Below are 23,119 nucleotides of genomic sequence, written 5' to 3' on the forward strand. Positions count from 1 at the left end.
CTCTCTCTCTCTGACACACACACACTCACACACACACACACACACTCTCTCTCTCTCTCTCTCACACACACACACACACACACACGTACACACCTACACCCAAGGAAAGCTCCCTCCACCATACTCCCTCATTAACAACCCCTGCCTATTGGTAGTGTGCCAAATCTAATTCAAGCTGTCTTTAAACAATCTAGCCTTGTAGGCCACCTTCCTATGTGAATACAAGGATACAAGGTGCCCAAGCTGCTCAACCATGGCTACTCTTCATATTGGGGGCTGTACAGACACGATCTAGCTAATGCTTGGGAAATACAATATGAGGATGGAGCATTGATATCTAGTAGACATGCATTAGATTTTATCTTGATTTATTTCAAACACATGTGAGTCACATGGTTGGGTTCTCTCTCTCTCAAAGTACTTGATTTATTTCAAACACATGTGAGTCACATGGTTGGGTTCTCTCTCTCAAAGTACTTGATTTATTTCAAACACATGTGAGTCACATGGTTGGGTAGGTTAAATTGATAAATCTCTCTCTCTCTCTCAAAGTACTTGGCCTTTTGACAAATTCTAGGCCTTAAGTGAAGAGAGTGCTATACACTATTCAATGAAGCATTATTTATATGTTTTGGCATATAAATGTCTAGTCAAGTCATCAAGAACATGCATCTATTGCCATCTTGTTTGTTTTGGACTATGTCATTGTCATCTTGCTTATTTTGGACCATGTAAAAAAATGAGAGTTGTGATGGTTTGTAATATTGAAAAAAAAATGCTAAGATGCTCAACCTGCTGATGAATTGGCCACTACAAAGGGAATCATTAAAATTAAAAAAACATGTGAACATCATTGAAACCTAAAGAAGTAAATCTTTGTGAACTTTTGCAACACAAAAGAGTTACATGGATATTCATTATTGATACTAAAGCAGACAAATACAATATATACTCTTTGTGAACTTTTACAACACAAAAGAGCTACGTGTATATTCAGTATTGATGTAAAGCTGACAAATATAACATATACTCTTTGTGAACTTTTGTAACACAAAAGAGCTATATGTATGTTCATTGTTGATGTAAAGCAAACAAATACAATATATACTCTTTGTGAACTTTTGTAACACAAAAGAGCTACATGCATATTCATTATTGATGTAAAGCCAACAAACACAATATATAATCTCTACTTCAATGGTTAGGATGCTTATTAAGGGTATGCAACATGTTGTACCAACCAAAACTTTTTGGTATGCTAAAGGCTCTTCATTGCTAATTTGTTGGACACAAATAAACTAAAAAATAAAAATCCCTACCTAGTTCTTATGTCTAAACACAATAATCTTTTAATGCATATAAGGATGGTTTATTTACAAAGTCTTATGAGATCAAGAAATGTTGGTTAAATAATCTCCTTGATTGCTTAGCTAATGTAAAAGAAAATAAAGGTTAAATAGCTCTATATCTTTTCAACTAATAACTCCAAGGAGTCTAGTCATATAGGCATTCCTATGATTTTGGAAGGTTTATTCTATTGACCCATTTGCAACCCTTGGGTCTTTTATTGTACGAAACTCCAAGCCACCATATGGAACTATAAGCCATGTGGCACCACATGTTAGAGGCCTCCCACAACCATGTATCCTTGCCCCTCAATGTGCGTGTTAATCACCCTTGACAAAAAATTGATAACAAAATTACAAAAACAAAACTTCCACACTTGTAATATGGCATCTAAAATTATTTCATTCTGTGTAAAAGGGATTAACGTAATAAATTATGATCAAAGTAATCTAACAAACCTTTCATGAGCAGCTCAAAATACAAAGCTCCATATTGTATATAAGTAACGAAGAAAGATGACATTGACATGTATAAAGTAATCATTAACTACATGAATTAATGATTGCAAACTAGAGACCTCTATAAAACAACGATGTGAAACTGGCTAAACACACAAAGGGGACCACTAATAAGAAGGGCAAAGTAACCTACATGCAACCATACCCTTAATGCATATCAACCAATTAACAACTACCAAGGAAAAAAAGGAGTCGAACTTAACGACGATATGTATGCCATGAAGTACTTGTACAAAACTATAAAAGAAACTTTGTTGACACATTATTCATTACACTAAAATAGTATACCAAGACTAAAAATGAGCAATACTACGCAGGAATGCAACCCAAGTGCCTCATTCAATGCTTGACTATGACAATGTCAAAGAACCTACCATTCCCATGCCCTAGTTAGCCTGCCACAACAATATTCTCTCAAACTTGGCTTTTTCTTTTTGTTTTCTCTCAAACACAACCCATGGGAAAAGATTCTAATAGACCCAACTTCCAAGCCTTCTACTTTCCTTAAATCACAAGGTAGGCTCGTGGGAAAAGATCATAATAGACCCAACTTCCAAGCATTCTAATTTGCTTAAAGCACAAGGTAGCACCGTAGCTATTCTCCATAATGCCCCTAATTATAGAATGGCATGCTTGTGCTGCTCGACATTAATGCTTTTTTCAACCCTTAAAATTAAAGGCAATGCTTTGGCTTAACCGAGATTTGGACTTGAAAATCCCTAGAAGCTGGAATTTATAACTAAAATTTACAAAATTCAATCCTTAAAATTAAAGACAATGTCGAATTCCAATCGGGATTTCTAAATTTCAGCCGAAAAAACTGCACTACGAACTGGGTTATGTGAGCACTTGCGGGTGTGCTGTGACTCGCGTGAAAGGCGGTGTGCGAAGGGTTTCAGCACTGACACGTGGTGGCAAATAATTGGGATAAAAGATTCTGCCAGAGATTCCTTCTCTCAGCCAAACAACTGCTTCGCCCCTCTCCATTAAAAAAAAAAACAAAAACAAATACAGAATTATAATTTGGCTTTCCTTCTCCATCATACAAACAAATGCAGAATGAAGACCCTTCTTCTCTGTCTTATTCCTTTGCCCAGTTAGGGCTTCCTCATGTATTTACACTCCCCTGTTTTGACCCTTCCCCCCCTCAAAGAATCCTAGTCGTCATGGACGCAGCAGAGGCCATGGCGCACACTTCTCAGGACGGCTGCCTTATCGACGTCCTTCCAGCAGACTTGATTGCTTGCTGCCTCCTGCGCCTTCAATCATTTAAGGATTTGGCCATGTAAGTTTCTACCGTGCGTGCGTGCGTGCGTGTGTGTGTGTGTGAGAGAGAGAGAGAGAGAGAGAGAGAGAGAGAGAGAGAGAGAGAGAGATGGCAATGAATAAAAGCCCTCTAATTAGCACAATATGATGTATGCGTGTGGGTTGTATGTGTGTGTGTGTGTGAGAGAGAGAGAGAAAGAGAGAGATGGATGGCAATGAACACAAGCCCCTAAGTTAGCTGCAGGTGTCTGCAAAGGGTGTGAGTGAGTTAATTAAATTCCTTAATCAAGGTCTAAAAATTGTTTTAAATCACTCACACAAGAAGAGTAATTGTAATCTAGCGTAATGGTTTTAATGATTTGGTACTTCTCTTTGCAGGGCAAGTGAAGTTTGCAGAAAATGGAGAGAGGGGGTACGACAGGCGCTTATGTATAGAGAAAAGCTTAGTTTTTCTGGTCGGAGAGTCGATGATGACTGTGTAGCAAGACTGGTGGAAGGTGCTTATAGTCTTCAGGAACTTGATATGTGAGTTTACAATAACATATCTCTCTCTCTCTCTCTCTCACTCTCTCCCACTCTCTCTTACTTTTCTTTTTTCTTCTCTTTTTATTAAGCATATCTGTGTGATATGGCACTTGACTCTTTTTTTTTTCCGCACTTGACTAGCCTTAGGCCCAAGATCCTCCTGTAGTTACCGTTTTTAACCGCCTGTATAGGCACCCGCCCGTAGGCGATGCTGCCGAGGAAGCACCTTGTGGGGTTTTGAACCCAGGACCTCCTAGACCTAGGAAAACACCTTGACCACTTGGGCTATCACTTCATTGGTTACATTAGACTCTCGTCATAACAAAATCTTCTCTTCAAGGCTTTTTGAAAATTGGGTCTTATGTCATACACATAGTTGTTTCTCGTACGTGTACGAATAGGTTCGTACGGTACAATACCTTACGAATTTGTACAGTATCGTACGGTACGATATGGCCGTTTACAGCTGTTTCGCTACCGCCTGCGCCGTTTCTTTCGCCGTTTTGTAGCCGTTTGCTGGCTGTTTTTGGCTTGCTTTGTGGCCCATGTGTTTGCTTGGCCCATTGGACATGTTACATGCTTATAAAGTGCCCACCCCCTAAGCTTCTCTCAAGGCTCTAGCCTCTCATTACTCAAGTGAGTCGTGACCATCAAGCCCCCCCCCTCTTGAGTCTTGCTCAAGTGACCATCAAGCCCCCCCCCCCCCCCCCCCCCCCCCCCCCCTCTCTCTCTCTCTCTCTCTCTCTCTCAACTCTCAACTTTCAAGCCACTCTCCCCCCCATAGGCCCTCTCTCAAGCCTCTCTCTCTCTCTCAAGCCTTTAGGCTCTCTCTCTCTCAAGAATCAAGATTCAAGCCTCACTCTCTCATTTTCTCAAGCCTCTCTCTCTCTCTCTCTCAAGCCTATCCATCTCTTGAATCTTCTAACTTCTCTCTCTCTATTACAATGACAAGGGAGAAGAATGAAGCCTTCAATGTGCATGCTATCCATGTAGAGAAAGCCGATGGAAAGTCCAAGTCATATAGGTGGACTTGTAAATATTGTGGCAAACAATACACAAGTGGAGTTACTAGGCTTCTCCAACATCTTGGAAAGGTGGGGGGGGCAAGTTGCGCCATGCAAGGAAGTCCCCCTTGCTATATCCGATGAGATCTTCAACAAGATCAAGGGTGGATTGGGTGCTCACTATGATAGTGGTAGAAGCTCAAGGGCGGATGATGAGGTCATTTCCCCGCCTTGTGATACATCCTCCCCCGCCGCCTCCATTGGTGCCACCTCCATCGGTGCCGCCTCCGCCTCCTCAAAGAGACAAAGGCTTGAGTCTCCCATGAGGCAAGCCACTCTAGCCCAAGCCACCGGGGGGTTCTCTTCTTCTCTATCACATCTCCGAGAACGGCAACGGCTAGCGGATATAGAGATTGCACGCACCATTATTGAGTGCAATCTCTCATTCCATGTGCTTAAGGTAGATCAATGGAAGTCAATGGTGAAAGCCATTGCAAATGTGGGTCCATGTGAAGGATGGACCGGCGTCTCCTATCATGACATGCACACGAAGAGGCTTGTGGATGAGAGGGAGATAATCGATAGATCTCTCAATCCGGTGCGGGCGGCATGTCCAAGTATGGGTGTAGCATCCTCTCCGACGGATGGAGTGACCGGAAGAAGAGAGGCATCATCAATATACTTGTCTCTTGTCCTCTTGGCACATACTTTGTGCGGGGCATGGATTCCGGAAAGGCGGGGAGGAAAACATCGGGTGCATTCATATATCGCCATATCAAGCAAGCCATCATGGAGGTAAGTTTCAACTTTCAAATTGCACTCAAGTCTTTAAAGTTTAGGCTTTAGTATATGTGATATGATCATATGTGGCTATATCATGACTCAAGTCTCACACCGCATACGCTCATTGCATCCATTCATGTGCATTGTGACATGTAGGTTGGATCGAAGAACGTAGTGCAAGTCATCACCGATAATGCTTCAAATTGCCGTCGGATGGGGAAGTTGCTCGAGGAGGACTATCCCTCCATAGTATAGACGCCTTGTGCCTCCCATTGCATTGACTTGCTCATGGAGGATATGGGCAAGTTAGTGTGGATGAAGGAAGTAATGACCGAAGCTATCTCTATTGTCACCTTATTCACCACAAAGGTGAAGGTGCTTGCCATGTTCCGCGAACATAGCAAGTTGGAATTGAAGAAGCCTTCATCTACACGCTTCGCCTACATGTGGCTCCTCTTGGAGCGCCTCCACGATGTGAAATCCTCCCTTCGCCAAACAGTGGTCTCCACAATGTGGAATGAGCGAGAATCGGCGGAGGCCAAAGCCATGCAACGGCTTTGCCTAAAGGAGGAGTTTTGGCAATCGGTCCGCGCTATTGTCATTGCGGTCACGCCCTTCTATAGGGTATTGCGGATGACCGACATGGAGGGAGCCACCATGGGCCTTCTTGTTCACTTCATGAGAGAGGCCATAGCAGAGTTACGCGCTTCTCCTTCCATCGACGAGGAGAAGCGCGATGGTATGTTGGCCATTGTGGAGAAGAGATGGAAGTGGATGCGAAGACCTATCCATGGTCTTGCCGCTTTATTGCATCCGGCTTACAAATCACCCGCCCTCTTCACCAACGTGGAGCTACTTGAAGCCCGAGATGCTTACTTGCCCAAAGCATTGCCGGAGGATCGCCATGGGAAGTTCCTTGAGGAGCTCATAAGCTACAATGACCAAAGGGGAGGAGCTGCGTTTGCATCTACTACCTGTTGGAAGAGGGAATCCCTTGTGAAGCCCCTCTATTGGTGGGAGACATTTGGGTATGCGCTCTCAAGCCTCCAAAAGGTGGCTTTGAGAATCCTAGCTCAGGATTGCTCTTCAAGTGCATGTGAGAGGAACTGGAGTTCCTACTCACTTGTACACACGAAGTTACGTAATCGCTTGAGCACGCAACAGTTAGAGCGGCTAGTGTATTGCCGCGCTAACTTGTGCATGGTGCGTGCAATGCAAAAGATGGAATCGACGAGACAGGTATAAGTTACAACTTATAAGTTATAAGTTATAAGCATTCAAATTTCAAACTTCAATGTTTATTGAAATTTGGAACCAAATTCTAATACATACATTGCTTGTCACTTGATCATTGTACAATGTAGGTGAATGTGGATGCATTCAAGCTCACAAGGGGCACTCTTGAGAGTGTAAACAAAGTACAGGATGAGGAGGAGGAGAGGATCTATGCAGAGATCTATCGAGAGCTCGAGTCGTTTGATCGACGACCTACTTGCACTCGTCGTGGGCGTGGAGGTAGTGGCAGAGGAGTGCAAGTAGGAAGCCGTGGATGCACGGTTCGTGGTGCTTCCAGGGACATAGTGCATACCTATGTGCGGCGTGGATCGGGTAGCTCCACACTCGCTCTTGCAGATGAGGATGCTCCCTTTGGCTTCTCACATGAGCTTAGAGAGCCCGAGCTCGATGATGAGGGCAACCTTCTTAGCGATGGCGACTTCGGCGAGGCCACTGATGTGTCCTCTTCTCATGAGGATGATTTCAGCGAGAGCTTTGATAGTGATGCCTTTCTAGTCTCTCCTTGGGCCTTGGCTCTAGCCTCTCTGTACTCGCGCCTAGCGCGCATGATCGCATCGCACCTCTATACTTTCTGTACTTTTGTTTGTCACTTCAAACTTGTTTAGTTGTTTTTAATGATATTTTGGTTTGAAACAACTTCTCTAGACTCTACCCTTCCAAATTGAAAATGTCTATGTTTGTAGGTGTTCTTTAATAAAAAAAACCGTATTTTATCGTACGGTATCCCAAAAGTTCATATCGTACCGAAAATTCCCGTACGGTATCGTATTTTCGTACCGTGACAACTATGGTCATACATCACACAGAAATGCTTAATAAAAGAGAAGAGAAAAAAAAGTGAGAGAGAGAGAGAGAGAGAGAGAGAGGCTTTAAAGGTTGTGCTTATTTGTATTTGAGTCTTGTGTTCCCAGCTGGATGCTATGAAGTGCTTTCAAGGTGAGACTGACGACATATGTCGTGGCTTTTTTTGTATTCAGCTCATCCAGTAGGTGGGGATGTCACATCACAAATTCTGGGCTGAAGAGAATTTCCCTTGCAGCATGCTGTTCAAATCTGACATCTATCTCACTTTGGGGCGTCACTGCAATTACAGATGAGGGTGTCATGCAATTGGTTTGCTCTTAACCTTTTCTTTTAAGTCTACTGTGCTGATATTTTATGTGTGAATGCCTTGGAATATTGCAGTAGTTTATTTTGCCACTTGCGTTGACCCCCACTTTGAATTCTCTGTTCCCCCTTTTGTGGTTTTTAATCTCCTCTAAGGACAAACACTCTGGAAGGTGCTTCTCAGTCTTCTCTTCCCTTTTGTTCAGGCCACCCTTCAGGTGCTCTTAATAACAATTGGAATGTCTTTTAATGCTTTTTACCCCATTCTGCTGACTGTGACATCAAAGCAACAAGGCAATGGTGAAACTCGCGGCATGTGCCCGGGGGACTAGGGCCTTTGACACACTTGTTGATACCATCAATGCATATTAAAACATTTAAACATGGCCACAACCTTAACACATATCCATCATCACTTTGCATAAGACATAAAAGCTGGACAAAACATCCACAAATGCTGAAAATGGAGCTTGCACATGTGACACCACATAGAGGCCGGAATGGGCCGACCCCCCCCCTTGGAGTATTTTATTACCCAAGGAGAATAATTTCATGTACAAGCTTTGAGGGCCTTACTCTCCCCACGGGAGATGCCGGATTATCCATATACAAATGCCATAACACAGCCTAACACGAGGCAACCAAGCTGGAACATAGGCTGTAGAAATGCCGAGCCAACAACATAATCCATATACCTCCGTGTGGGTACTGATTCTTCCCCAAAAACCACGGGTCTTGGCTGGTATGTCAGAATATGCAGCGGAAATGATAACCAAACATGGGTTGACAAGAGCAAGTAGAATGCAGAAAATAGACAGCACAAGAGACATAGAGAAATAGGTGTGTAAACTCTTCTCTATACACACTGAATGAATAAGTGGTGGGGGGCATGGGGCCTATTTATATGTCCCATGCATGCAGTCGACCAGTGCTAGTGGCTCTCCACGACTGCATGAAGCAGTCGGCCAGCAGTAAATAGCTCCACGACTGCATAAACAGGTCGGCCAGCCACCAGCACCTCTACGACTGTAGCATATGCAGTCGGCCAGCCACAGGACTGCTGAATGGACAGTCGGCCAGCCACCAGAGGCTCCTGCCAACCATTTGGCATCCATCCACACCATGGAAAAAATAGGAAAAAAATACAGGGAGTGAGGAAAAATGATAAAACACCTATACAAGGCGGGCACACCCACAACAGAGGCCCTGGTGTATAAATATAGACAGGAGATGACTTCTAACACCCCCTCTCAGCTCCTGGCTGTGAAATCAACCCAAGGGAGCTGGAGTGCCGCCTGAGCGTAGCCTGAGGTAGAGACTTCGTGAAGAGGTCCGCCGCATTGTCCTCCGTCGAACAATAAAGTAGCAAGATGTCACCAGCCAAGATCTTCTCACGTACAAAGTGATACTGTATCTCTATGTGCTTGGTCCGGGCATGGAAGACCGGGTTCCGAGCAATAGCTATACAACTCTGGTTATCGCACTGGATGACTGTGGGCTCCTTCTGTGGAAACCCAATCTCGCCTAGCAGCCTCCGCAGCCACACAACCTCACAAGTAGCACCACAAGCATCCCGGTACTCTGCCTCTGTCGAAGAGAGGGCAATAGTTGGCTGCCTCTTGCTGCTCCAAGAAACTGCTCCTGAGCCGAGGGTAAAACTGTATCCTGAAGTAGGTCTCCTCATGTCTAGATCTCCTCCCCAATTTGAGTCACTCCAACCTTGGAGCCTGACTCCATCCCCTCGTGTGTAAAAGAGTCCTAGATCCTTCGTACTCTGCAGATACCGCAAGATCTGCAATCCTGCGTCCCAATGAGACTTCAATGGCGTCTGCATGAAAGAGCTCAACAGCCCCACGGAGAAGCTCAAGTCCAATTTGGTGTTCAGCAGCCAGATCAATGAACCAACCAACTTCCGGTACTGCGAGGCATCAACTGGCTCACAAGGATCAGTAGTAACGGTTAACTTTGTGTTCGGGTCCATCGGCGAAGTAATAGGCTTGTAGTTCTCCATCCCAAAGGCCTCAAGCAACTCATGAACATACCGCTGCTGAGAGACGAAAAACCCCCTCTGGGTTTGCCAGATCTCCAATCCCAAAAAGAAGTGGAGTAAGCCTAAGTCGGTCATCTCAAACTCCTTTGACAAGGCAGCCTTCGTCACTCCAATGTGCTCCACATGACCGCCAGTGAGAATGAGATCATCCACATAAAGAATGATAATCGTGACCATGCCGGGTTCCCGAAAAAGAGATACAGGTTTGGATCTGCAACCGATCTCTGAAATCCAGTCTGAACAAAGAATAAATCAATCTTCTGATTCCAAGCCCCGGGAGCCTGCTTAAGACCATACAAGGCCTTACGTAACCTGTAAACCATCCCTTCAGATCCTGGAACAATAAAGCTTGGAGGCTGCTCAACATACACCTCCTCCTGCAGGTCACCATTAAGGAACGCAGATTTTACATCCATTTGATACACGGGCCACCTCTGAGAAGAAGCAAGGGCAAGAACGGTCCGAATCGTGGACATCCGTGCTGTCGATACAAAGGTATCCTCGTAGTCGATGCCTGGCCGCTGAGCATAACCTTTAGCCACAAGTCTGGCTTTGTGTTTGTCCACCGACCCATCAGACGCATACTTGGTCTTAAAGACCCATTTGACACCAATGACTGACCGTTTCGACGGCCTCGGTACCAACTCCCAAGTGTTGTTCTTCTCGATGGCATCAAGTTCCACCTGCATGACTTTCCTCCAAGTATCCTGTGAAAGGGCTTCTTTGACAGAAGTGGGCTCCTTGTCCCGCATAATACGAGACATCAAAGCATAGTTCACCTGAAGAAGCTCCGCTGTATTGCTTTTATCTCGGACTCTATGTGATCTTCGAGGGCCGTCCTCTGTGGTCCACTTGGAGGGTAACTCCGTGACACCCGACTCCCGAAGGGTGTCTAACAACCACCTAGGTACTCCAACAGATCGTGGAGCCTCCTGTGGTCGCGGGGGCTCTACTCCAGCTGCGGACTCAACCTCCTGTACTGACTGAGGTTGATCAACTAGAATAATGGTCTGGGAATCATCATCAGACTCCTATGGATCTCCAAGAAGTGGCGGCTCCTCGACAGTGGATACTGGAACATGCTCGTCAAAGACCACATCCCGGCTGACAACAATCTCGTTCCTATCTGGATCATACAATCTGTATCCCTTGGAAAGAGAATTATACCCCACAAATACAAGCTTGCGGGACTTGGAGTCAAGCTTCCCCCTCTGCTTCTTCGGAATATGTACATACGCGTCACTCCCAAAAACATGGAAGTGCGAGACATCAGGTTTCCTGCCAAAGTATGCCTCAAATGGAGTCATATGGGGTACTGAAGTCGTTGGAGATCGATTGAGGGTATGGACAGCTGTTGCCACCATAGTCACCAGGGAACGGGAACGGATATGGGAACGAGGGGCCAATCCGGAACGGGAACGGGACCCCTTGCAATCCGGAACGGGATCCGGAATGACACGTTATCATATTTCAATACACATGAGTAGACAAATATACAATTAAAAGCAGGCAAAAAGAGACAAATATACAATTGAAAGTAGACAAAAAAAGACAAGAATTTGATAGCAAACTCAATGACCTTGTTCATATTTAGAAAACCAGAAGTACAATAGCTTGTACAATGTACAGCCACATAGTGAAAGCTAGATAGCTAAGAACAAAGAAACCTTAAGTCCTAGGTGATATCAAATAGGTGCAAAGATGTCAGCTAGATCATCCATAGATGCATCATGCATCGATGCAGGTGGAGGTGGAGGTGGAGGTGGAGGGTCGTCATCATCCGACTCAGACTGTGGCTCCATATCTATGAAGCTCTCATGGTCAAAGTCACCACTAGCAACCTGGGCTAATAGTCGCAAGTTGGCTGACACATACACAAGGTCATTTGTTCTGGTAGTGAGTAGCCGATTTCTCTTCTTCGAGGCAACATGGCTAAAAACACTCCATAGTTGCTCAATTGGAGAAGAACTTGCATTCTGACTGAGAATGCGCATTGCAAGCCGTTGTAGCTATGGAGTACCCGATCCGTAGTTCTCCCACCAAAGAGCACCTCCCATAAGTGTCCTATCTTGCTGGGCATCTGCTGAACCAAAATTACCTGTCTTTGCTCTGTACTTTCCCAAATCAATTCTAATCTTGCTTCTCATCGTAGCATCAGGCACCAATTTGGCAAGAATTTTGTCCCAGCCATTTGTGACTTCTTCATCCGATTCCTGGCCTTTGCCTTGAAACTCTGGATCAATCACAAATGCAGCTGCATGCATTGGTGAGTGATATCGGTCCCACCTTGCTTGACACGAACTTTGAAGTTCTGTCTTCTTTGTTGTGTCGGGCTCCAAAGAGAGGATACGCTCCACCATCTTGTCCATGCCCTCATAAACTTTGCCAATGCAAGGTTTTTTCCCATCCACCATACGCAGCATGTAGATAATGGGCTTCGTAATGTTGACAACATGCTCAATCTTCACCCACAAAGGAGCATCCATGATGTGGGTGTAACAAGTTGTTCCTTGTGTGCTACGGGCAGTGGGCCACGTGCTCCACTCATCACTCACTACAAGCTGCTTGAGAATGTTATGGAGTGCAACTAGCCTCTCTAGCATAATAAAATTATATGCAAAACAAGTTTCCGAATATTTTTTAAGATCCAAGTTTGGGGATCTTTTCCTAAACTCGGAGAGGCTAAATGTGTGCCGAGTGATGAATGAAACTATGTCTTTTCCCTTTGCTATGCATGGTGCTACCCATGAAAGACCATCAATGTCTTTCAGAAGATTATTCAAGCCATGTGCAATGCATGGAGTGAATGTGATGTGTGGATACCTTGCCAAAAGAAGGTCGCCTGCAGCTCGATTTGAGGCCTCCCCATCACCAATGACCTGGATCACATCTTGAGGACCCATTTGCTCAATTGCCTCTGCCCATTCCTCCACAATGACGTCGGCATACTTGCCCGTTGGAGAGGCATCATGGGAAGACACAAAAAATGTGTTCCCTCGAGAGTATGCGATGATGCCATGGATGGAGCGAGATTGGCTATCACTCCATCCATCACTAATGATGGAGACACCGTTGCGTTGCCACCCTTCCTTGACGTTTTGCATGGCTTGCTCAACAGCTTCCTTTTCCTTTGCCAAAAGCGTGGTTCGAAGGCTCTCCGAAGAAGGGGGAGTGTAGGTTGGTCCAAATTCAGCAATGAGACGAACCATTTCCCGAAAATAAGGGGACCTTGCCACATTGAAAGCGATGTGGTCATGGTAGAAGAACCTTGCAATAGCTGCATCCACGGCTTCTCGTTTGCGTGGATTCCAAGAACCCGCAAGAGTTCTTTGCGTGCCTTTGGGGGGTGGCGGTTGATGCACGGAAGAAGAGCCTACGGATTTGGAGAAGTTGCTTGAAGGAGTTGTAAAGAATGATGGGTTCGCAGCCATAGCTCTTGAAGGAGGAGCACGAAAAATCACTTCATTATGCCTAGCTTCTAGCTCTCTCTTTTTCTCAGCTGAGATTGACAAGCATGGTTGGATTTCTTGTCCCGGCTCATGGATTAGGTGACCTCGAACTCGGTTGACTCCCCCATGTTTGGTGCTGCCACAATAGCGACATTTCCACTTCCTAGCTCCTCCGCCTTGATTGGCCTCAAGAATATCCACCTCATCCCACCATGACCATGCTTCGTTCTTCTTGGCTCTCTTGGTTCCCTTAGGAGGCATTATATGAGAGAGAGAGAGAGAGAGAGAGAGAGAGAGAGATTGTACTTGGCTTTGAGAGAGATTGTACTTGGCTATGAGAGAGAGAAAGCTGTCTTGGTTCCCTTATGAGAGAGAGAGAGAGAGAGAGAGAGAGAGAGAGAGAGATTGTACTTGGCTATGAGAGAGAGAGATTGTACTTGGCTATGCACACTGTACTTGCAGCTGCACTCTGCAGAATTTTATAAGTTCTCAGAGAGGTACGTTTTTTTTTTAACGTTGATATTGACGTTTTTTTTTGAACGTTGCAGGGCAGCCTGGCAGGTCGTCTTTCAACGTTTTTTTTAAACGTTGCATAATCTATTCTTTTTTTCCCATGTTTTTTTTAGGGGTCGGTGGCGGCGCTCAAAGCAGGTATCCGTTTTTTTTTTAATACAAAGGGTGCCCAAAACGTTTTGGGCACCCTTTAAAAAAGGCCCAAATTTTTGGGCCTTTTTTAAAGGGTGCCCAAAACGTTGGGCACCCGTAACCCATTTTATTAAAAAAAAACAAAAGGATACGCTATTACGCTGCCGGGCTGCCAAAACGTGGAAAAAAAAAACGTTAACGATGCCGTTTCGCGAATCAAGGGAAAAAAAATAAAAAAAACGTTGCTCCACGTTCCACCGTTCCCAAGGTGGCTTCCTCCACGTTCCCCCGTTCCACACCAATGGAACGGCGTTCCCATGTGACTATGGTTGCCACAGCCTCTCCCCAAAGTGGACGAGGAAGATCACGATGCTCCAGCATGGTCCTCGCCATCTCCACCACAGTCCTGTTCTTGCGTTCGACAACTCCATTCTCCAAAGGCGATCCTGTATTGACCAGTTCCCTTTTGATGCCATGATCTGCACAAAATCTGAGAAATACAGTCGAGGAGAATTCTCCTCCTTTATCAGCCTTGAGAGTCTTGACCTGAAATCCAGACTCTTTCTCCACCATCACGTGCCAATCCTTGAACCGTACAAAAGCTTGGTCCTTCTGGGAAAGAAAGTAGACCCACGTGAATCGGGTACAATCATTAACAAGCAGCATAAAGTAGAGAGATCCTCCCAAAGATGGTGTCTGCTGAGGTCCACACAAGTCAGTGTGAATCAACTCCAATGGTTTTGAAGCCCGCCTGGAAGCCTGCTTCGGAAAGGATTCCCTGTGCTGCTTACCACGTATGCAAGAACTGCAACGCCCTTGCCTACTACCAACATGTGGCAAGCCAACCACCATCTGGTCTCGGAAAGCTCGCCTCAATGCATCCATGTTTAAGTGGCCAAAACGAAAGTGCCACAAATCTCCGACCTGAGAACCTGTCAACGAGGAGAGTGCAGAGAGCTTGTAGATACCATTCTCCACACCGCCTTCCCAAACAGCCTGGCCAGTCTCACGGTCCCGTAGAGCAACTGAATGCTCCTCAAATTCCACCCGAAAGCCAGTCTTGCATACTTCATACACTGACAGAAGATGAAAACCCAGAGCAGGGACATAAAGAACACGGGAAGCATGCTTGCCCCCCTTGCCGTCGGGAATAATCTCCATCCGACCCTCACTATGTATCGGAATAGTGGAGTTGTCGCCAGTAAAGATGCGACCTGACTGCCGTTTCAGATCCAGAAAGAAGTCACGGGATGGAGTCATGTGCCTGGAAGCACCACTGTCAAGAATCCATTCTTGGGTATCCTTCGCGGTGAAGCCAACTGCCTCCTCGCTCGAAGATGATGAAGCGTCGGAGTCCATCATCTCTAAGTGCACAAATGCCGGAGTCTTTGCAGCTGAGGCTGAGGAATCAGCACTCTTCCCTGTCCGCTTAGGACACTTCCTCCAATAGTGGCCTTTCTCGCCACAATCATTGCAGAATCTTTCGGCCTTCAGCTTCTCTCGTTCTGAGTCAGGCTTCTTTCAGAAGACTTCTCCGGTGAAGCCTTCCCTGTTATTCCGGCCTTTCGACCGTTGGCCAGTTAAGGCCTCCGAACCGCCGCTGTGAGGAGGGTTCGTGAAACGTTCCTCCTGGTCCAAGACCATTGGCACAAGCTCCTCCCAGGTAATGGTGCTGAGCCTGCCACTCGTAATGAACGAGTAGTAGAAAGCAGAATACTGAGCAGGCAAGTGGGACAGTAAAGTGATGGCCATGTCTTCAGATGATATCTCCTTCCCAGCTTGTAGGACTTCTTGCTAAAGGGCCTGCAGCTTGTTAATGTGGTCCCGCATCGTCGAGGACTTTGCAGGGTTCATAACCCGCATCTGCACTTCCAAGGAGATCCGTTTCATGGGTGATACCCTGTTATAAAGAGAAGCCAAGTGCTCCCATATGCCTCTCGCCAGGGTCATGTGCTTTACATGATTGATCACTTGTGGTGTGCAGTTGAGGAAAATAAATGACTGGACCCTGGCGTTGACACGATCCCACATGTGTGCCTGTGCCTCTCGGTCCTTCCTCATCGACAGTAACTCCCCTTCCTCTGCTTCCGGCTGTGGAACCCCGATGATGATGAAATCAGCAAGGTCATATGACTCCAGCGCACAGACTCCATCATGACCTTCCAGATGCCGTAATTGGACCCGTCCAACTGACACTCCACTGGGAACGTGGGGAGAGTCGGGATCTTCACATGCTTCTCAGCCATCTCTAGTAAATCTGCCATTGCGGGGATTAAACTGAAAAAGGGTGGGTGGGTGGGAAAAAAAATCTCTAAAACCTGCAAGTGGCTGTCCAGCACCTTAGCCCGCCTTTCTCTCGCACCTTCTCTTCCCAAACAGTCCAAAACAGTCCACAACAGTCCACCAATCAGCAACCTAACGATCCCCCTCTTGCTCAGAAAACTCCCAAGATCTATCACGAGCCTAGGGTTCTGATACCATGTCAGAATATGCAGCGGAAATGATAACCAAACTTGGGTTGACAAGAGCAAGTAGAATGCAGAAAATAGACAGCACAAGAGACACAGATAAATAGGTGTGTAAACTCTTCTCTATACACAAGATCCCGCAAAATACTGAATGAATAAGTGGTGGGGGGCATGGGGCCTATTTATATGCCCCATGCATGTAGTCGGCCAGCGCTAGTGGCTCTCCACGACTGCATGAAGCAGTCGGCCAGCAGTAGATACCTCCACGACTGCATAAACAGGTCGGCTAGCCACCAGCACCTCCACGATTGTAGCATATGCAGTCGGCCAGCCACAGGACTGCTGAATGGACAGTCGGCCAGCCACCAGAGGCTCCTGCCAACCATCTGGCATCCATCCACACCATGGAAAAAATGGAAAAAACAGGAAAAAAATATGGGGAGTGAGGAAAAATGATAAAACACCTATACAAGGCGGGCACACCCACAACAGAGACCCTGGTGTATAAATATAGATAGGAGATGACTTCTAACATGGTACAGCAGGTACAGTGGCTGGTACAACAAGTACAACAAGTACAAATGTTGGTACAGCATGTACAATGACTAGTACAGTAGGTATAGCAAGTACAGAAGTTGGTACAGCCGATATAATGGGTGGTACAGCAGGTACAACAAGTACAATGGCTAGAAATCATAATAAATGATTAAATACCCTTGCCTTCAGTATTTCTTCGCGATGGAAGCCTCCAAAACAGTCCCCAACAGTCGGTATTCTTCATGGGCAGCCTTCAAGAGAGAGAGAAAGAGAGTAGCCATCATTAGGGTAGCCTTCAACGGTGGTAGAGGCTAGTGTGTTGCAAGAGAGCCTCTCTTAATGAAGAGAGAGGGCTCCAATTTATAGATTTGGACCTCCCATGAGCTAAAATGGCAAGAGAAGGCTACAATGACAAGTGGAGAGCCACACAATAGCTGAAGTGACAAGTGTGAGGCCACTTGTCTCACTTTGATCCACTTTCTAACAAGTGTCAGGCCACTTGTCTCACTTTGGTCCACTTTCTTGCCACATGTCCCAATCTAAGAGATGGGTCCTTCTATAAACTTTATCTCTAAAAATATCCCAACTGGTAGACAATCAGTCATAGGCACTTTGCCAACTCTTGGTATCTGCTCAATTCCAGATGTAATGACGCGAACGGAATTTCCATCGGAGTCGGGCCAAAAATAGCAACTCTCCTAAATTTTAGGAGTGTGGTCCTTTGTATTCTAGGATAATCCCCCATTCCCAAAGCTTGTACTTTCCAAATATTTAGACATCCTGGAGTCCACCAGACTCCTTTCATATTGTGAAATGTCTAGGCTAGTGACAAATGGCTTCATCAAGCAAGGTTGTTTTCAAAGCTTTGACATAGCTCTCGAGGTCTGACTTAAATCTAAACAGGGAGGTCTCAGGCCGTGGCAAGACTCACCCTCTTGAAATTCAATGGCTAGGTGTATTTGAGCAAATCACTTCCGATTCTAGACCATGCATTTGTCTTTAAGTTTTTGACGATAATGTAGAGGGAGGAATCTCTGGTGCAGCTTTTGCTACATAGCTCCCATGTTAAGTCAACTGGGACAGCTGTGTCCCTCGGGTGTCCACTATTTCAACATAAAGGTTTATAGAATATTTATTTTCAAAAATAGGATTTTCAATTAGAAAAATACTGCTTTGTACAGAGTACAGGTTATGTGTGTGGTTCACAGCCCACCCGTGAACCGTGCAAATGCTCTGTATTCTACATGGTTTGTGGCATGTGAACAGGTGGTAAGTATCTTGTTTAAGCCTTAAATATTGGGCAAAGGTTTTATAACCTTTGGGCGTTCAAAATTCATTAAAATCTGGACGGCCCACCATTGGGTTGTGCCCGGGGCCCAAGAGCCATGTTTGGGCAGCCCAAACTTTGGGTGCCCTTTTTGGTCATTTAAACCAACTTTGTGGCCACTTAATGTGTGTGCACTTAATGGAGGTGCCCACCATTAATCTTGGTGGGCAATGCTACATGGCATAAGGGGGTTGGACCCCACTCCACTTCCTCTCCACCGACTGTACCTGCAGCTGCCTGTGTACTTGCAGCTGTACACACCTGTACTTCCTGTACTTGTCGCAGCACTTACCGAGCTTGCTGCTGAACTTGATGTACCCACCATACTTCTTGTACCTACGGTTACCTGTTGTATGTGTACCTGCTGTTCTTACAGTACTTGTTGTACCGGCTGAACTTAATGTATCCACTTTAGTACCTTCTACTACCTGCAGCACCGGGTACCTGCTTCATACCTGCTCTTCTACAAGTAACTGTTTGTGTAATTGTCACAGTATGAGTACCTGTTCATGTACTTGTGCTACTAGGATTTATACCACAACCTCTGCGAGTGAGTGAGCCAGGCTCTAGTGCGAGTGCCTATTCGTGCATGTGGTCTTGGAACTACAGTTTTGTGTTCACTCCACTCCACGTGTATGAGGTTGGTGGTCTATTCAACAAGTCCTACATCGACATTCTACTCCGACACACTTTTGTTTGGGTAACATGTATTCATTATTTGCATTGCATGGAATATATGGCTGGAAAGTCCTTGGAACTTTGTACATAGATTAAATACTCCAATAATATACAACAACATTGAGGGGGGTTCGGCCTGTTCATGGCCCCAATGGTTTTGCAATGTTATCTTGTATAGTGTTGTGTACTTTCAGTTATCTGTTGCGTTTTTGGTGGTTCATATTTAAGTGTTGAAGAGCTTGATGTTCATGAGACGGTACCCAGGAACATTCACACCTAACTGGTGTTATTACACACCCGATTTGGTGTCAGCAACCCACTGAAGGTCTCCCACGTTTCGGTGGCTCTATTATGAAGCTGAAATGAGTACATTACAGATATGAATCCTTGACCTTAGGATTTCTCCTCCTTGCTTAGATGAATTGTGGCCTTGGCACCCAGACCGAACAATAGGCAGCCTTGTTGCTTTGAATGATTCCTTTCCCGAAACAATCGGAAGGTGCCCTCCATGAGCTCCAAGTGACGAAGAAACAGTGGAACCGGGAGCCCATCCTCACCTTGGCATTTGCCCCTAGGGAGCACCTACAAAGCCTTTGCAATCTCCTTGGAAGAGAGGTGGTTCAAGAAGCTCCAGAGAGCTGGTGGGATCACCACCTCATGTGTGTGTTGCCAAACCCTTTCTTTTTCGCATCTTGTACCAATGGGGAGTGAGGCTCTGCAGCGAGGAGGGAACCAAAGAAGTCAATGACTGTTGCTCGAACCTGGGGTGGCTCGGAGAGAAGGGTGCTGTCCCGATCCTCTAAACCTCCAGATGCCATCCCTTCCGGTGGTGAGGCCGTGTCCGCTCAAAGAAGTCCCCTGTGCCTGTGTCTCCAGCCTGAGTTCAGAAAGACGCTCGGGCATGGAATCTTTTCTCCTCTCTCCTCTCCTCTATTGAGCTGATCTCAGTGCGGGCTGTGGCCATCTGAGCCTCAATCCAAGGGCTGTTGGGGGTGAGTTTTTGCAGGCGCTGAAGGGAGGCTAGGCTGCAGTGGAGACTCCTCTCTCTCTAAACTCTACTAGGCTGGTCTGAGCTGCCTCTTGGAGAATGGCATTGATCGCAGTGAGCCCGGTATACAGAGCCTGAAACTTGCGGCGGCGGGTGCCCGGGAGACTAGGGCATTTCACACACTTGTTGATACCATCAATGCATGTTAAAACACTTAAACATGGCCACAGCCTTAACACATATCCATCATCACTTTGCATAAAACATAAAGCTGGACAAAACATCCACAAATGCTGATAATGGAGCTTGCACGTGTGACACCGCATAGAGGCCGGAATGGGCCGACTCCCCCCCTTGGAGTATTTTATTACCCAAGGAGAATAATATCATGTACAAGCTTTGAGGGCCTTACTCTCCCCACGGGAGATGCCGGATTATCCCTATACAAATGCCATAACACAGCCCAACACAAGGCTACCAAGCCGGAACATAGGCTGTAGAAATGCCGGGTCAACAATATAATCCATATACCTCCGTGTGGGTACTGATTCTTCCCCAAAAACCATGGGTCTTCATGCAATAGAGCTGGTACAGCAAGTACAACTCTTCATTCAGCCGGTACAACAGGTGTACAATGGCTGGTACAGCCGGTACAGTGGCTGGTACAGTAGGTACAATGGCTGGTACAGCCGATACGGTGGCTGATAGAGCAAGTACAGCAAGTACAGAAGCTGGTACAGCCGGTACAATGGGTGGTATAGCAAGTACAAAAGCTGGTACAGCCAAGTACAAGGGTTGGTACAGTAGGTACAGCAAGTACAGAAGCTGGTACTACCGGTACAATGGGTGGTACAGCAAGTACAAAAGTTGGTACAGCCAGTACAAGGGCTGGTACAGCAAGTACAAATGCTGGTACAACAAGTACAATGGCTAGAAATCATAATAAATGATTAAATACCCTTGCCTTCAGTATTTCTTCGCGATGGAAGCCTCCAAAACAGTCCCCAACGGCCGGTATTCTTCATGGGCAGCCTTCAAGAGAGAGAGAAAGAGAGTAGCCATCATTAGGGCAGCCTATAACGGTGGTAGAGGCTAGTGTGCAGCAAGAGAGCCTCTATTAATGAAGAGAGAGGGCTCCAATTTATAGATTTGGGCCTCCCATGAGCTAAAATGGCAAGAGAAGGCTACAAGGACAAGTGGAGAGCCACACAATAGCTGAAGTGACAAGTGTGAGGCCACTTGTCTCACTTTGATCCACTTTCTAACAAGTGTCAAGCCACTTGTCTCACTTTGGTCCACTTTCTTGCCACATGTTCCAATCTAAGAGATGGGTCCTTCCATAAACTTTATCTCTAAAAATATCCCAACCGGTAGACATTCTGTCATAGGCACTTTGCCAACTCTTGGTATCTGCTCAATTCCAGATATAATGACACGAACAGAATTTCCATCGGAGTCGGGCCAAAAATAGCAACTCTCCTAAATTTTAGGAGTGTGGTCCCTTTGTATTCTGGGATAATCCCCCATTCCCAAAGCTTTTACTTTCCAAATATTTAAACATCCTGGAGTCCACCAGACCCCTTTCAGACAAGGAAATGTCCAGGCTGGTGACAGAGCCACCACCATTGTGCCCTCTTGAAAGGCCAAGCTCTCCCATAGCTCCTCAATCTTGCTCCAACCTCTCTTGGTCGGATCGTTTCTACGTTGATGAGTGGGCTTGAGGATGAGGCGGTTTGATGGGTATTTTAGCCGGTAGTACTTTTTCAGACCATTCGCCTGTCATCCTCTCTTGGCAATAGGATAGTCAGTAGAGCCTCCACATACTCAAGAGCTTGATACATGACCCAGAGATTTGCAGGCTGCGCTTTGCCAGTTAGATCTGGAGTCTTAGACTCCACTCAGTACACCCTTACGCCGGGAGATGCCAGGGTTCCTATCCCTGCAATTCCTCACAGAGGACTCCCTGCTGAGAGCAGCACTGCGGGCTGCCCAATCCTTCAGTGTTCCAAGAGACTATCCACATCAAAGGGGTTTACTAGGGTGAGATCTGTCTGAGCTGCCTTCCACCGTGTGAGACCTGGGTGAGGGTTTGGATGGCGAGTAGTCACAGCATGTCGTGATGCGTAGATGTCTGAGGTGTTCCCCGGTCCTATGCCCCATATGGGCCCATTCCGCTCTGGCTCGGTTGTATGCATAAATTGGGCCTCGGTGATCACAGTAGAGGTATCTGTAGGGGGGATGGGGACCGCCAGCGGATAATGAAGGTAGATGAAGAGGATCGCCTCCAAACTTGGGCTTACTAGCTCACCATCTTGGTTTTTTTGGCTTGATCCTCCAAGCTCCATGTGCGCCTAGGGCCAAAAGTGAGACACCGGTCTCCAGGCGGTGAGAGCTCTATCAACTGTCCATGAATAGTGGGGGATCGGATTCTCTTGAGTGGGGTTTTTGGGGATGTGTGGTGTCGCGGAGTGGTTTAGAAAAATTGCAGAGATTGGCACCAAACCACTCCATGGGATCGGTCTCCAGGCTAGACCTAATGGGGACCCTTTGGGGGCTCTGTCACATGCACTCTGCACTGTAGTGCATGGTGACAAGATGGCTCATCATCATCAGTGCAACATTGTACAGTATTAGAACCCGTTAGGATTTGATATTTGTCGTATGCCGTGAGCCCATTGTAATTCTCAGTCCAGAATATGTCAGGCACGAGCTACGAGCTACATAGGTCATTCCTCAACCATAGTGAGTCAGTCAATCAGTCGTTTCATCCTACAGCCCCTAGGAGCATCAATGCATGAGCAATCAGCCTCCAACAGTAAAACGCAGTAGACCACAGCATTTAGCATCCATGGAACCTTGCGTTTTCTGTTTGCAACCAGTTTTCAGCATTTGTATCATCATCGTTTTGCTACAGCACTTCGGTGAAGGTAACCCGCATGCATTCATTCATTTACAGCATTCATACATAGCCTAGAACAGTCCCAAACAGTCCATATCTCAGCGTCAGATTTGCAGCCTTCCTACATTCCATTGGGAAGAGTGCATGGGCTCGAGATCGGTCATTATTGGTTCTTCTACAGCCATGTACAGTTCAGCCCAACTGTTGGTCCTCTGAGATCTTGCGTTTGGCT

At 46.1% G+C, this 23,119-nt stretch overlaps 2 protein-coding genes across 4 annotated transcripts in view; both read left to right on the top strand.

Annotated features, from left to right (window-relative positions):
• Positions 1-2,852: 2,852 nt before the first annotated feature.
• The window catches only part of LOC147608304 (F-box/RNI-like superfamily protein), a 43,331-nt gene continuing 23,064 nt past the window's right edge, over positions 2,853-23,119 (top strand). The window contains exons 1-3 of one of the 3 annotated variants that reach the window (XM_086789556.1): positions 2,853-3,150; positions 3,510-3,656; positions 7,717-7,852. In XM_086789556.1, the coding sequence (XP_086645682.1) occupies positions 2,918-3,150; positions 3,510-3,656; positions 7,717-7,852 (516 nt within the window). In that variant the 5' untranslated portion in view covers positions 2,853-2,917. The remainder of the gene's footprint in view (positions 3,151-3,509; positions 3,657-7,716; positions 7,853-23,119) is intronic. The other 2 variants (XM_086789558.1, XM_086789557.1) reach the window with 2 other exon arrangements.
• On the top strand, positions 5,771-7,459 carry LOC147608305 (uncharacterized). Its single transcript, XM_086789041.1, has 2 exons — positions 5,771-6,682; positions 6,808-7,459. Exons 1-2 carry the CDS (start codon positions 5,771-5,773, stop codon positions 7,342-7,344), a joined length of 1,449 nt encoding a protein of 482 aa, XP_086645167.1. The 3' UTR covers positions 7,345-7,459.

Source organism: Cibotium barometz, chromosome 53, assembly GCF_041138505.1.
Source record: "Cibotium barometz isolate CiBa-2024 chromosome 53, ASM4113850v1, whole genome shotgun sequence".
NCBI classification, from domain to species: Eukaryota; Viridiplantae; Streptophyta; class Polypodiopsida; order Cyatheales; family Cibotiaceae; genus Cibotium; species Cibotium barometz.